The 17445-nt window shown below is 38.1% G+C and overlaps 1 protein-coding gene across 1 annotated transcript in view; it reads right to left on the bottom strand.

The window, feature by feature from the left end:
• Positions 1 to 16626, bottom strand: part of GALNT2 (polypeptide N-acetylgalactosaminyltransferase 2) — a 102782-nt gene extending 86156 nt beyond the window's left edge. Inside the window, exon 1 of the mRNA XM_053458570.1 lies at positions 16275 to 16626. Coding sequence (XP_053314545.1) covers positions 16275 to 16370 — 96 coding nt within the window. The 5' untranslated portion in view covers positions 16371 to 16626. The remainder of the gene's footprint in view (positions 1 to 16274) is intronic.
• Positions 16627 to 17445: the final 819 nt, after the last annotated feature.

The raw sequence follows: 17445 nt of genomic DNA, 5'->3' as shown, positions 1-17445 counted from the left end.
TGCTTCATGTAGCCACTTGTTTCCATGGCAATTAAAAAAAAAACTATTTTAAAAATACATTTAAACAAAAAAAATGGGTTTTATTATTTTATTTCTTAATAAATAATGAGTACCCAAGTGTTGGGGAACATAACGATCCTTAGCAAGAATAATAATAAATAGCTTCACATTTCCGGATTTTTTTTTTATTATGTAAATTTCTTTAAAGTGTATGTTGTTTATAAGGTTGTTACAAAAGTTATTCTGACCTACAGGGTATCCCAGCACTCCAAGGGTAAACAAAAACGACCGACACGGAACGTGCTTCATATAGGCGTTTCACATAATATACATTTTCTTAATTATGACATCATTTTTCACCGAGTCTGTTTTAAAGGTCTGCTACACAGAACAGCTTTGAGATCGTTTTGCATTATAAGAAAGCTATTAGCCAGAATGAATCGGTTTGCAGTTCTGCTCAATGTTTTGGGAATAAAACCAATGCATTATTAAACATGCATTTTAAATAGGAAACTAGAGATTTGTAAATTGTATTTTAATACAGAAGCAATTCATATTTGCCCAAACGCAAGAAACGTATTAATATCAGTGTGTTGCACATTGGATTACGTGGACTCGGCTGCATTGTCACGTGGGAAATTAACCCCCTCCCGGGATCACTTGAATGTAAGATGAACCTTCAAATTGGGAGTTTTGCCAAAGCATGCAGCATTCTCAATGCATGAGGTCTAACAAAAGTATCCTTCATTTTGCCGTTTCTACAAGCTGGGAGAGACAAAAAAAAAAAAAAAAAAAACTAAAATGGGGTGACCACATCGGCCATGTTTTCCAGGACACATAATTTAGACATATTGCTGAGCAGCCCAATATATATATATATATATATATATATATATATATCCACCATGCAGCAGGGCAGCATTTTATCTGGCCAGCAACATGTAAAAAATGACGAGTATCCGGGAAAACATGGCCGATCCCTTACGAAAGAATTACTGCAGTTTTTCTGCAGAAAAAACTGCAATACTGCACTTTTAGTGGAGTATTACTGCACATTTACTGCAGTTATTTTTGTACGGAAGTACAAATGCAATAAAGCTGCAGTACTTTGAAGTACAACTGTAGGTTTGCAATATATAAAAAAAATGCAGTAAATCTGCAGTACAGTGAAGTACAAATGCAGTAAATGTGCAGTAATACTGCACTAAAAGTGCAGTAAATGTGCAGTTTTTTCATGTCCAAAAAACTGCAGTATTACTTCAGAAAAACCGCAGTAATTTTTTGTAAGGGATATGGTCACCTACCCGCGACACATTCGTCTTTCTTCCCGTCCTCCAGCTACTTAGTTTGTAAGCTGTCCCTTTGACGATCTACTAATTAACTAATACCACCAGTAGCACGTTTGCCTTGTTATCTACTGGCTGCAGTGTTGCATGATGTGCGTTTGATATACTGCGGCATGTGTGTACTATGCAGCTAAATTACTTTTACAGACTGACAGCTGACACAATGTCATCATTACACAGAAACGCAGGAATGTGTTTTCCTACCCAAAGGTCATTTAAAAAGAATTCCCACAAATGTGAAGATTAAAAAAAAAAAAAAAAAAAAAAGTGGAATTCCACCAAATCGCTAGCAAATGTGGTCAAATACCGCATTGTTAAACTAAATTTAGTTTTTGCGGATTTTAATGTAGCTCGGGTTTTCCATAAAACAGCAGCTACATAAGTCTTCGAAGGGAGCGCTTTCATTAAATCACCACTGAGAGCCAAATTTATTACTTGCCAAAACAGGAGAGATTTGACGGGAAACAATGCAGCCAATTACACTCGGTGACATAATGTGATCTAATCATTACACAGTATCGGGAAGAATGAACCAATTCCCACAGTTCAGATACGCAAATCTAACTTATTTAAGGTGACGGTAACACAGAACCTACACATAATAAAAAAATAGCTATTTTCAAAAAGAACATTTTTTTAAGCAAATGTTTTGGGGAAACAAAGCAGTAAATTGAGATTAAAACTACAGTGAGACATAAATTCTACATCTGCATGAGAAAATATCCCGATTCAAATATTTTTTTTTTGTGCAGAATTATTAAAATTCTTAGTTGTTGAGCATTCTATATAATTATTACTATAATAATAACAAAAAAATGAAAAATATCGGACTCTTTTTGGTTTAGTGTAGTGTTCTACCTTTCTTTAGTATTTGAGAAGTGAGATTTCAACAGCAAAGAGTAAAAGTGTAACGGATGCTGGACCACAATTTAGAATAATTATTGGGACTACAACTTGAAGTGGTTGTCTTCATGTGTATGCGTCTTTAAATGTCTCATTGTATAGTGTATGTTTAATTGTTGTATATTCATCATGGGTGCCCATGGGATGGCATTGTGATCTAATGCCATTGTGTTACATGTTCATTGTGTTAATCTGTTCCTTTTTTTCATGTCAAGGGCAGCGAGATAATTAAACCAGTAATGATTGAGATATAATTTTCAGAAGTACGGAACATTTTCACCTCCCCAAAACTAAACAGCTTTGCGGATGTCTATATGTCATGGCAAAAAAAAAAGCAACAGAAAGCAAATAGTAATAAAAAAAAAAGAAAAGAACAATGAAGACAGACACAGGTTGCTTATGGCCACAGTTAAGCCTAACTGCGAACAATGCAAGTGACCCGTACAAACTGCCAGCCCGGATGTTTGCCGTCACAATGTATTGTAGGACAGCTGTGCTAAACGTAACCAGAGCATGTAAAGACCAATAGCTGAACGGCATACATCTCAGCACACTTACACCACGCCAGTGCCAAACAATAATCATAAAATAGATTTCATCCACCTTTAACCTTAGCTCTATTCTGTGCAAAGGTCCAACTGGCTGCAGAGTTTATGTCTCGTATAATAAAAATCTTACATAATATAATTATTCCCCAATTATCGGTATCAGCAACACATTGACAGTTTGTACCTGTGGTCAATATATTCACTTGGAAAATCACTTAAAATGTAAATGGAGAAAAAATAGATTTTTCAATATATATATTATATATATATATATATATATATATATATATATATATATATATATATATATATATATATATATAGCAAAAACAATATAATTTTAACACTTGACAAGTCCTGCATTCAAGCGCATGTAAATCTAGGTCTGCTTGCCGAGCAAAACGATCATTTATGAAACCGGGGTCTTAAAGCAATTCAAAAGGCAGCCATTTTTAAACCAGTGCTACAGGATATCCCCAAATATATAGCAGTCTATCTTTTCTTTTAGATCTCCACTCGTTGGACATAGCTGGACATTGCTAGAGAAGGCAAACACTAAGCTAATGTTGCACTAGATGGTAGCTACGTCTTATCTAAGATCAGCAGTGTATGCTAAATCTTGATCTATGAATTTAAATTATTATTATCTTTTATGTATATAGCGCCAACAGTTTACGCAGCGCTTAATACAATACATAAATTCAAGGGGTATGACAAGACGAGAATTGACAGACTAAGACAAAGCGATACATTACATGGAGAGAGCCCTGCTCGCAAGCTTACAATCTTGAGATAAATCTTGATCTATGAATTTAAATAAAGCGAGCGTCCTTCCAGACTTCTGGTTCAGAAAATATAATCATAGACAAGCAGAGCTTCTGCTGACACAGCGTAATGTCTTGCATGGTCATATGGCCTGGGTCAGGAGACATGGCTAAAAGTATAAACCCAAAAGTAAATGGCAACAGAGTACCAGTGTCTCTTTTGATCTGAGAATTCTTTAAATGACACAAAGTGACTACCGAAAAAGTAGCTTTTACAGCAAATACCTGCGCAGCACGCTGCATACAGCCCCACCAATTTGTATTGTATATTAGATTGTAAGCTCATTTGAGACCAATGGTACAAGCACATTGGTAACATTCACGATACATTTTCTGCCTGCACATTAAAAAGCATTCCATTGGGAAGGAAGTTTACATGAATGTGTGAACCTAAAATATATGAGGGCAGCACGCAAACACGCAGAACAAGCAAGGGCTACACCCAGACAGACTAAAAACCTGATAACCAAGGTCTCTGCGCTGGTGTTTCCAATACTTCAAACACCATTCACAGATTATGTGTCTGTTACATTGCACATTAAAATTAAATATTCATTCTTAAACTAGAAACATAGAATTTCATGGCAGACAAGCACTCGGCCCGTCTAATCTGCCCAGTTTTTTATATGAAGGCTCAGGTCTTAATCAGTCTTTGTTCTCTGATTCAAGATAGCAATTTGGCCAGCCTGTGCAGGTTTAAATTCCCTTACTGTATTAACCTCTACCACTTCTGTTGGGATGCTGTTCCACTTATCTACCACCCTCTTCTATAAATACACACCAACCCAAAAATGTCTCTGATATTCAAGTAACCAACCTAAGGCTTCCACCGAGGTGGGCAAGAGAAGGCTTCTATTCTTTTTATAGTCTTCTTTATATTGCCACCCTGCAATAACTGCATTTCTCTTTTTTTTAACGTGCCTAAGCAGTGAGAGTTCTAGTTTAACCCAAACAACCAGAAAACAGCATTTGAGTTTTTGAAACCAACGAATGTAGCAAATCGTCATACTTTACTCTCCAACACATTGTTTCCTGGCTGCTGGGATAGGCCAAACCCTGCGCAAGTCAATTAAACATTACCTGCTTCGTGTGCTCCATCAACAAAACTGAAAAAGCGAACTAAAACAACCAAATGGTCAATACAAATCTATTTTCAGAATCAAAAAAGGCATGATGACATGTTTTCAGGTCTTTAAATATTCTACATTTCCTTAAAAAATGGCCACACGATTTCAGATACTTGTCGGGGGAAGGGACAGGATCAGTTTAATAACCAGACAAAAGAATGAGCCATGGTTAGGCCAGTCCAAGATATTCTTATCGATTTGAGGGGGTTCAAACAAGGAAGCCAGAGAGTTACTTGATCAGTGATTATTTTTTACTCAAAATATCTCACAATTGACATATAGGTGGTTTTTGCCAGTGGGGTCTATATACTAAAGAGAGAGTTGGCAGAAGAGTTCTGTTTTTAAACTCATTTCACCATTCATTATGAAGGGCCAACACCAATGGGTTTTCTTCTGCAAGAAGGCCCGAGCTGGCCCTGTGTAATGCATCATTCAATGGGTGAAGAGACTTTGGAGAAATTGCACTGATTTAAACAAACATTATATAGAATCAGCCAGGGTCTTCCTGTAGAAAAAGCTCATTCGTGATGGGTCTTCATAGCATATAACATGATTAGTACCAACATTTAATGGTGCCAGCAGAGCCACTACCAATATATGCAATAGCTAGCTTATGTGACACGCTTGGTAAATTGGTTGGAGTATGCATATTCGTTTCATGTGTAAGCTACGGCGAGTAATCCATCTGTAAATAATAGACAGTATTACCAGCCACAGACACCGTTTATTGGGGAAATCCTAACCTCAAACAGATGGCTATCTGTATTTTTGTGGATGCATTTACAAAGAAAGCCATGTAAAAATTTCAGCCAGGATTGGCTGGAACAGCCATGATACCTTAGCCTGTAGCTTCCAGTCCGAAGGAATTTTGGAACATAATGAGCGGGGTAAGAAGAAGAAGAAACGAGAGACTTTTGTTGCTATGAGTGCATCATCCGGTAACCTAAAACCGCAAGAGAGACCCTCGAGAGCTCACAAACTTTTTAGAACCAAACTCCTGCAGTAAGACAGTTTTTTTGTTTCCTAAGAAAGCTAACAAAGATTTGAAGATCAAAAATAAGCTAGTAAGTTAAGCAAACAAAAACAATATCCAACAGAGATAGAAAAAAGTTAAATCCACAAGCATTTTTTTTCTTCTTACATCTATCATTCCATACAGTCTTCTAAATTATATATATATATATATATATATATATATATATATATATATATATATATATATATATATATATTAAATAAAATAAAAATTTATATTAGTTTTTCCAGCCAGTGATCACCTATTAGTCAATAAATAGGGTCGTACTTTCCACCCGCAGTCCTCTATAAACAAAGAAAGAACAGACCAAGCAACTTTTTTTAATGTCTGGCGACTCACTAGAAATAAATATTGGTCTATAAACTTTAATATAGATTCCTCGACAAACCACTTCACAACGTAGTTACAGATCCATAGTCTAACTTTTCATTCCTATGCATGCCTCCTTTCTTAACAAAAAGGAAACCCTAAAAACATCATTGCTGGCAGGCAGAAGACACAAGAGACCGTAAAGAGAAAATAAACCAAAATCTTGGTTCTATTATTATTTTTTTTATATATTTTTTTGTCTTTTATTAGCATGCATATGTATAGACGGATTTGCTAGAACCCTGGTTCTCCACCACCCAACTTGTTGTGTATTACAGGAGTTGCATTCCGTTGAACGCATCCTCTGCTCAGTAATGCACATGCGCAGGTACTCATGAGAGATTTCCGGAGCGTCTAATGACGCCTTGTTCACCTACAGAAAGTTATTGGCAGCTGCTAGCAATCATACCAGGTTGCACATCGCAGAGACTAGAAGAGGTTGGAGCCAGAAAGAGATACAGCCATACAGATCAATAGCAAATAGCACAAAAAGTGAGCAGCTGATGTTAAAATCTAGGCGCCATGGCTCACCTGGCTCCAGCGATCTGTTCAAGCCCTGTTTCTAAGCACTAAGTAGGTTAATGTGCATTCATCTCGGGCTACAGTGATTGGGGAAGTAAACTATCCCTTTAAGAATAAGGCTCTTCCGTCCTTTCAGTGTCCTCCTTTAATGCTTACAACTAAAGGCTATGATTAAGCTGTTTTGGTGAATGAAGCAATATTTGACATGCGTAAAGAATACATTTCAGGGCAGGGCTTGGCCATTCAGCAATATTCGAAGTACAATGCTATATATAGTACTAAAACATGTTTAATTCAGCAGGGTGGAAGAAACAGAAGCCTTTAATACACCGATATAATAAGATATAAGCCTTGGACTTCACAGGCACAGCAGAGCCACACAGTCTGCTGGTTGTCAGTTGGACAGTAAAACACAATAACGTGCCCAAAGACTGTGTATAAATACTACAAAAAGTGTTAAAGAGAAAGTTTAGTGCCCCATAGAGCTTCCCCAACAAATAATGCATATAGAGGTACTTTAAGTAACGTAATGGGAGTGCTTTCTGCACATGCTCACCAGGGCCCCCTTTAACGTATAAAAAATATGTAACATCAGGAGATGTTGCAGAAATCACCTTGATGCTCACTTATGTTTTACTGAGCAATTTGGGCATTTCTTTAAAGATTGATATCTATATTTTTTAAATAGCTCAGCTTCGCATTTTATCACAATGAAGAACGTTAGGAAGGGATAGGTGTAACAGATTCAGGTACCGAGGTTTTATAGTTATAGTAGTTAAAACAAGGTCATAACAAGGATATGCATTATCTAAATTCCTGTTCCATTCAGTTTATAGCGAGTGAGTCAGGGTCAATGACACACGCTGAAAAACTTCAACGCAGGGATTTCATTAAAGATATAAGTCATCAAAAATGTTTACAAGCACCCACACGAATCGCAGTACCTCTGCAGTCCTGAACGATTGATTACAATCAATCAGTGCTCCAAAGCATACGTCACTCTCATTCACTTAAAAAACGCACTTCAGATCTTCCATTCATGTACATATGTGCATGTTTGGATATTGTGGTTGCCAAAGGCTAAGCACAGACAAACACCCAAGTAAATCATTGTCTTGTGCAAATGATATGCCCTCATGTAACATACATGGATGTGTTGCTAAAACTTCAGGTGTCCGGGCACACAGGCAAAAAAGTGGAAAAATTATATAATATATATAAAATACACACACACACACACACACACACACACACACACACACACTACTATACATTTTTTTAAAATTACCGTATTTATCGGCGTATAACACGCACTTTTTTAAACTAAAATATGAAGTTGAAACCCTACCTGCGTGTTATACGCCGATAAATCCTAGAGCTGCACAATCTTCCCCTGCACAGCTCTCTTGCGCGCCCTCTCTGATGCCGGGAGCCGGGTGATGACGTCACTCCGGCCCCGGCATCAGCATCAGCACAAAAAGTAAAATATTAATAAAAAATAATAATAGTGATCAGGCGCTAGTAATTTATACAACAAATGTGTGATAAATGTATAAGTGAAAAAATGCTGCAAACACTAATAGGATAACCCCAAATTGCCTACAATAAACAAAATATAGTAAAGTGTTGCGCCTATTACAATTGTGACAATATAAATATATAAATAATATAATATCAAATAAACGAAAAACAATACTTATATTAGTTTTCCAGTTTCCATTCGTTGTGTCAAAGTATGTTGCAATATGTAAAAATAAAGAGAAAAGAAAAAATCATAGTGCTTTCCGTAAATATATAAAAATCAAGTGAATCTTTCATATGATCTTTCACTCACATGCAAGCAATGAGTTTGCTCTGACTTATCAGGTTCTCTAGTGAAGGAGCTTCGACTCCGTTCCCGCCGAACAAGTTGTTCCGGGACGCCCTCTCCGAATTATCGCTTCGAGTGTTATACCGTCCACACGGCAACAAGTGCGGGTCGGGTCGATACGAGAGATAGAGCAGGCAGGGAGGTGAAGTATAGATATATATTTAATATTAAAAAAGGTGCAGCATGCTCACATTTAAAATAACAGTCTGTAGCGCGTCTGAAATTCTCCGTTCCTTTCCAAAGCAAACAGTTTTTAGGTTTAGCGCAATGGATTACGTCATTGCGCTAAACCTGAAAACTGTTTGCTTTGGAAAGGAACGGAGAATTTCAGACGCGCTACAGACTGTTATTTTAAATGTGAGCATTCTGCACTTTTTTTAATATTAAATATATATCTATACTTCACCTCCCTGCCTGCTCTATCTCTCGTATCGACCCGACCCGCACTTGTTGCCGTGTGGACGGTATAACACTCGAAGCGATAATTCGGAGAGGGCGTCCCGGAACAACTTGTTCGGCGGGAACGGAGTCGAAGCTCCTTCACTAGAGAACCTGATAAGTCAGAGCAAACTCATTGCTCATCTTCATGTGAGTGAAAGATCATATGAAAGATTCACTTGATTTTTATATATTTACGGAAAGCACTATGATTTTTTCTTTTCTCTTTATTTTTACATATTGCAACATACTTTGACACAACGAATGGAAACTGGAAAACTAATATAAGTATTGTTTTTCGTTTATTTGATATTATATTATTTATATATTTATATTGTCACAATTGTAATAGGCGCAACACTTTACTATATTTTACAAAAAGTAAAATGCTGGAAGATAAAGAGGACCCATACCAGATCTCCCAAACGGTAGGGAGTAATATATAAGTTTAATGTGTGTGTGTCTGAGTGTGTGTGTGTCTGAGTGTCTCTGAGTGTGTGTCTCTGAGTGTGTTTGTATGTGTGTGTCTAAGTGTGTGTCTGGGTGTGTGTGTGTGTGTGTGTCTCACTGTGTGTGGTTTCCCAGATAGCAGTGATTCTGATGAAGTTTTTTTTGTGCTTTTTCTTTATTCTTTATTTCTTTTATTACATTATAATAAATGTTATAAACATTATTCCAACATTAAGTCCATAGCTTCCAAGTTTAAATTTATTTTTTCTTACTCAAATTTCCTTGTTAAAATGGGGGTGCGTGTTATACACCAGTGCGTGTTATACGCCGATAAATACGGTATGTATTAAAAATGTAATCTCATTTTACTTGCTTTTGACACATACAAGTCATTCACTTAACATAACAAAAAACTGGAACTTCTGGAGTTACAATTAAAACATAAGTAGAAGTACCAGTGAACAGTATCCATAAAGACAAACCAAAAGAAGAACACTCCCACATCAGTCATTAAAAGGTTAAAATGCAATATCAAACACAAACAATAAAAACAAATTTCCCCAATCTCTTGTATCGCATCAATAAGAAGCAAAGATCCCACAAATACATCCCCCTTCACCCTGTAACAACCATCAACATAGATCAGAACCTAGAAACGGTGCCCAGGGGAGCCAGTGTAACGTGAAGAATTGGTAACCCCAGCCCTTAGCTGTGTGTACCATATACGTCGAATAAATTGTATTTAGCTACCAGTATCAAGGCAAAATGTAAGAGAACCGACATCGGGGCTGCTTGAAAATGAACATCATCTGTCTCCCAAACTACCTGCGTTACTAGAACCCAGAAAGGTCAAAAAAGTCTAGTATACATAATTTATGTGAATATTTCACTAGTTATGGAGTACATTCCAAACAGAAATAAACAGCTACTCCGCTTTATTTTACCTGGCGTTTTAATATTATTATTGTTTATAATGCATTTACATTTTCTACAGCGTTATACAAATTTAAATATGGGGTGGAAACATTTACACATACAGATCATCCAACAGGAGTTGAGGGCCCTGCCTGTGAGCTCCTGGTATCAGTGATGGGCCACGCTCGTTCGTTCGAAAATAATTTTCACGGGTTTAGGAGTTAAAATAAAGCTTCGGCAGTGACAAAAAAAAAAAATTTACAAGTTTGCCGAAGGATTGTCTTATATTAAACGAATCATCGAATAGTTATTTTCAGGATTACTAAGTAACAATTGTACAACAATTAAAAATAACAGGCTTGGAAAAAAGTCCATATATGGAACAAAACTTGGCATGAACAGTCGAACATTTTTCAATCTAATAATGCAATTGCTAGAAAAGCGAGCAATATCATGACAGTGAAAGCACTGTTCAGATCCAGATTAGCTGTATCCTTTTCCTCAAAAATGGTCATACAACAGGAGACAGCTCAAACTACCGTTTCTTTACTTGTTGCTAATACCCCATGAGATTATTGACAGAGTTCCTGGGTGTACTCCAATACCTGTTCAATTTAAAAGTTAGTTGTGTTCGGCAGAAAAAAAAGTGCATTTAATCCCAAAAGAAAAGTAGGGGTATTCTGTGGGATAAGAGTACTAGCGCTAGCCTGACAAAAAGTGGTGGAGAAATACGGCTTCATAACACCAACAGGTCCTATATGTGCTCTCATGAAAACGGCAACGCATATAGATCATGCAGAGGTAAGGAAAGCCAGTTTACTAACGTTACATCCAAATTTTATTTCTTTATTTTATTTTAGGTGGTATATGAGTTTAATAGCTCTCCAGCGGGAATGGTACAAGTTAATGGTGTACGGTTATTTACATAGTTACATAGTTCATAAGGTTGAAAAAAGACCTAAGTCCATCAAGTTCAACCCTTCTACCTAACCTTCCTATTCTTGATCCAAAAGGCGGCAAAAAAAACCCCTAATTAAGCTACTTCAAATTCTGCTATCAGGGGGGAAAATTCCTTCTTGACTCCAAGAGGCAATCGAATTTCTCCTTGGATCAAGAAGCTCTAAAATATTAACGTTATTCTATTTATATCCCTGTATTTATGCACAGATAGAATGGGCTCTTTACCTCCTATGGGGAAATTTGTTGAGCAGAATGGTTTACTGGGAAGCCTTCAAGATATCTACCCGGGATCCCTACAGAAAGATCACATATACTGCATTCAAGGCTCAACATTATCCTATACTTACGATTTTTGGACACTCCTAAATCCATTGAAAGGTTGTACTCTGATGCATTTTGACACCTTCCCTTCCCATATACTTCACACGGTGTGGGACACCATGATTTTATGATTTTTTTTATGAGAAGCACATGTTTACCATTTGTATGTTTTTATGTATGATATATATTTTATTATATATTGTTTTCCTTTTTAAAATATGCAGTATATTTGTTGGTGATTATCAGTACATTTTTAATGAGAAGTTTAAGGTTTTAAATTCTGTAAAAAAAATTGGCATATCTATCACAAATCTTTATATACCATGACTGTCATACATATGTATTTATGGCATATTGCAACCTCCAGATTGCCACTCCACTTCTGTAATACATATGTATCTCAATCTGGTATAGGCACAATTTAAAAGCTTTTTTCCCACAAACGGCAAATAGACTATGAACATAATATACACCCGGGTCAAAAATATCAAACAGAAGTTGTTTTAGCAGGCCAATAATCAGGTATGTATATATTTGGAGTGGAGACATGGAAGACTAGCTATACATTAAACTGCCAGAAAACTTAATACGTCAAGGTAAGTTTTTGCAAAGTCCCCAAAATTTTCAGAAGGCAGCTTGTTGCAATCAGGTTGCTTGCCGACAGTGATCCAGTTACTGAAAAACACTCAGTGGCCCTGCAGGCAAAACAAGCGATCCCCACTACAGGAGCAGTGAGAGAAGAATGCTGTGTCAGCAGTTGGTCTCATGGGGATGTGTACTCACACCACCTTGCCCCAGCAGCACATTAGCTGTTAGTCATACAGGTACAGAAACCAAGTCCTCAAAGCACACCAAGAGCCAACGTTTTACGAATCTCCATATCGGAACAGAATGTGGTAATCATGTGCTACGTCCTGCCCTGATAGTAAGGCCCGAGTACTCAGTTGGGAACCACTCTGTGGTTATGCCGCTACCCGGAGAACCCAATCAAGACTGAAATCAATGGGATCACTATCTGCGCATACGCGTGGTGGTCTCGTGAAACAGCCTGGGACTATTGTGCAAGCCCAGGAGCTGGGGAGGGGTAGAGGGGAATGCATATTGTACAGGATTGCGCAGAATCTCTCTATGCGTTTGCAAGGGGGAGGAAATGATTACTTAAAGGGGACACTTAGCTATCGTGTGCATAAAAGTGCACCAAATCAAAGTAAGAAGCAGATTACGATGTAAACTGAAACCGTAAGAAAAGGCTTAATGGCTCAAGATGGACAATAATGTACATTAACAGCATGAAAAAGTAGATATATTCAGTGTTTGACTTGGTTATACAAAAAATGTAAAAAATAAAAAAAATCGGGGAAAAATAACCAATGTAAAGCATTTGTTACCGATAAGTTTTGGTAACACCAGTGAGGGAAACGTGATTTAATAAAGCAGTCAGTGGCTTTTAGAAAACGTATTGGATTCTCTCCACAGGAATGCATGAATTACATCATTGTTTGGTGTATGCACAAAACAAAACTACAAGACATAATTGTGTTATTCGGTTTCAAAAAATACCCCTGAAAAACAGCTAGGAAAACGATATCCAGATTTACAGATTTTGACTAAAACAAAAGCTAAGAAGTTTGGCGTACTACAATATAAGACTAAGGGGAGGTAGTATACATGGTAGTAATATGAGGAAACTACAAAAATACAGGCCGGGAAGGGCAGCAAACAGTTCAGACAACACGTTAAAATAAACACGTCCACAAAAATGTGTTCACAATGCCTTTGTGGCAGAAATCAAACAATAAACGAGCCGTATCAAAAATGTATGGTCAGTGAACTACCCGGAATCAGATTTTTGGGACACTCAAATTAATCCACAAATGAAGTGGTAAACTGACAACGTTCTTCGCTTGACAACCACATAAATAAGTTTAATTTTACAAACTAGGCAGCACTGACGACAGAAACATATCCTCAACAACCACATGGCATGGAAAAGGATAGCAGGCTTTAATATTATTATATATAAATATTTATAAGTATTATCATTATGTATTGTATTATATAGCCCCATCAGATTACGCAACACTGTACAAAGCAAAAGGACATAACAATTTAACAAGATGACACAGAAAACAGGTACAGAAACCACAGGTGAGGTGGGTCCTGGTAAAATGAGCTTACAATCTAAAGGTAAAAGTGCCATTGTTAGGAATGTACCAGCCACACTGGTATAAGTATTGCAGGAGAGGGCCTAGGAAAGGTGAGCTAAAGGAATATGGGAGGAAGGATGTTAAGGAGTAGGCCCTTATGGGTCTTATGGGAATTTTTGAAGGACCGAAGCCCGAAGGAAAGACTGCAATGCCCTCCCCCAGCCTATCAGAGGATTGAGGCAGCCCTATTTTTTCTTTGGAAGGCCAAAAACCATTTCGTTAGTTGTGTAAAGCAAAAGAACCATTTTTTCAGCTGTGCTGGGGGCGACACAAAACCCCGGAGAATGCAAACCACCCTGTGGGCTGCCAGGTGGACAACAACGCCTTGCGCTCAATGTGTTTATCTAATACTTTTCAAGATAAAATAAATGACTTCACTGGTGCTTCAAATAACACAAACGCTTAGGGTGTTACTAAAGGAAAACTAGAAAAGCCACCTTAATAGAAAAAACTGCCTCACCCCAAACGGATGTAGTGTCAGCTTACCCGGCATTACATAATGAGAACGTATGCACTGTTCACGACCCTAACTCTACGAGTGATCTGAACATATGATTTCTACAATACTGTTAAAAGAGCGAAACTGGCTGATGCTTGCCTCAAGGCACACGCTCTACTAGCTTGCTTAGTCCATAACCACGTCACTGGAAGGCTCCCCCACTACCTAAGCTGCACGCTCACTCTTACTCCCCGCACGTCCTACAATCTCAGATCCAGCTCCAGCCCATCGCTTCAGAAAAAGCTCTTTTAGAGCTCCTCACATGTGAAATAGCCTCCTAAATACCATCAACTCATCCAATAGCCTAAAATCCCTGAACGTGAGCATCTCCCAACTTCTAAAACCAGAATGTACCTGTATACCCTGAATGTAAAACCGTGTCTGGACTTGGTTCCGGGGACATACTTGAAAATGAGAGAAATCCCAATGTATTCTTTATGGTGAAACACTTTCTAAATAAATAAGTATGCGGTCCTCAACAGCTTACAGCATCGATGACAAGACCAGGACATCACAAGAACAGGACATTCGACTCTAGAACAGGATACATTGAGTACATATTTGGACATTTGTGGAAATACATAGACATGTAAAAAGATGTTTTCTTTTGATCTGTAATTAACGCAACAGACTGTTGTAAACCACTGTTGTTACACTTTACTTTGGAAGTTCACACAACATTATTCTCATTGAGATACAAAAGGTCGGTCAAACTAGGAGTCTCTCCCTATTATTAGCAAACATGCGCTCCTCAAGCAAACAGACTTAAATACCACTTCTACCTGAAATAAACCACTAAGTGCTAATTCTTAAAAAATAGGATACAGCAGAATGCATGCATCATTCATAAACGGTACAATGACCATTCTAGCCTTTAAGTTATCTATGTGTCAATGAAATTAGTCCTATAGGAGCAGATCATGAAGCTACCTCTTAGCAGAACGATTATTGTAGAACGTATATATGGCAGCTTTTGTCATGCTGTGTTAGTCACCCAACCCCCATTTATTAATAATATCAATCGGACCATCACCTCCTGCTTTAATAATAATAAAAAATCATTGCATCTCACATTCATTTAATAACAATTAGTATTCATCCAAACCCTGTGTACTTCAACGATAACGGATATCATTGGGGAATCCCAAGTCGTTTGGGTGTTTAATTGACAACTAGGGATGACACAGGACAACTTGAAATGTTTCAAATCTGAACAGTAACAAAATGATTTATTTTGTTTTGGAATATTATGGAGTTATAGTATAGTTCTAATATATATATATATATATATATATAAATATATAAATGTGTACCTTTAATGTAACCCCTGTGGATGGCCACATTGCTGCTCATTGGTTACCTAGACCATAAAGTGATCTTAAAAGCTTGCAATCTATTTAACAAGACAATAGAATAGCTGCATGGCCCAAGGTCATAAAATGCATTTCTGCATAAAAAAAACAGCACAACATAGCAAACTCCTTGCCTGTAATGTAATGTTTAATGGGAAGACTGCGATTGATTTGTGAATGCTGTTCATGTCTTAACCAGTCAACTAAAAGGCAGGAGCGAGAGAATTGCCCAGCTCGCTAGTAAAACAGACGTGGCTGGAGCCAGTTGGTTATTTGTAGTAAAAGGAATTAGTTTTGCCATTTCCCCCTTTTTTTAACCAGATAACTCAAAATGCACTAAACTGTTCTTCATTCCGATCACAGTAAAACTATATATATAATAAATATATATTTATCCCAAAGCATTAGGGTATACAAAACACATCATCTCCAAAACCCAGGAGGGGATCTAATGTACTTTTCACCATTTAATCCTTTACAAGTACCAGCTCTTTAAACAGCCATTTGTTGCTCGGGGGGGGGGGGGGGTGTTAAAAAAATCAAAGTATGCTCCCGATCTTCTGTTATTAAGGTTAATGGTTTATTACCTTCCGACTGACAGTGGTGCCCGAGTACATGTAATAGGCGATCCCAAGCAGCCAAAGAAAGGCGAAGCATAGCAGGATCCTAGATTTCCTTCTCATTGTTGAGCGATCGCTGCCGTTTCAGACCGAACCGGAGGATAAAAGGCAGCGGATGGAATGTTCACAACGTTCTAACCAGCTGAACGTTCTATCCTCCTCGCCGAATGCTCCCCACTGGCTCACGCTTCTTCTTCCTCCTCCTCCTCCGTCCCGTGTCTATCTTCTTGCCTGCAGCGAAGATCCCTCCCACTCCCCTTTTTTTTTTTTTCCTCGACACTTACTCGCTGACTGCAACAAGGCCAGCGAGCAGGAAACAGCCAGCATCACCAGGTCAGGGGGCAAAGGTTGTCCTTAGCTTGATCGGCCAATCGGATGTCACTGAGGGGTTGCCGGCAGAGGTGGGTGGGAGTCGAGTCGTCTCCATGGTTACTGCACGCCGTTTCTCCTGGGTTTCCCTCCCACTTTCCCTTTATACATTGAACACTTGTACTGGAGGAAATAGCAAGTAGACGCTGTGTGTGCCAAGTGTAGGAATAAATAGGGGTTGTGGGGACTGTCTGGCTGTCGTCCCAGAACACTCGATCCTATTCAACCAAAAGAGCTGTAAGTGTGTTACTTTACTTAAGAATGGATTGTGCTGACCAATCCTAATGTTTTTAACCTTTTACTTTCTGCTAATAGCCCACCCAGTCCTAGAGGAACACGTCTAGGACTGCTAACATGCGGGTATAGCAAGTACCATACAAAAAAAATATATAGATGAACACTATTCACAGTTTTGACTCATACGTGCCATGTACTCTGCTGCTGGGCAAACCATTACACATGTACTGCCAATTAGCAGCAGGATGTCACCCAGACTTAAATAGCAAATCCTATAACTATTTACCAAGTATGGTGCGTAGATCTGTCTGCCTGCGAAGGTGATCATCCTATATACGTAGGGGTATAAGTTGCCTGCGCAAGAAAGCACATTAAGTGAGCTGCAGCTGCCCCCTTCCTTCATGGTCTGACAATACTTGCCACAGATTGGTTGATTGAAGCAGTCAGTTAGTGGTAGGAAATTGCTTCCATTGAAATTCATGGAAGCAGTTTACATGCATGCGTACAGGAGGTCTTGTTAGAGCCCTGCCCT

This window comes from Spea bombifrons, chromosome 3 (assembly GCF_027358695.1).
Source record: "Spea bombifrons isolate aSpeBom1 chromosome 3, aSpeBom1.2.pri, whole genome shotgun sequence".
Lineage (NCBI taxonomy): Eukaryota > Metazoa > Chordata > Amphibia > Anura > Pelobatidae > Spea > Spea bombifrons.
The sequence above is the reverse complement of the archived record's forward strand: the minus strand, read 5'-3'. Positions and strand labels throughout refer to the sequence as shown.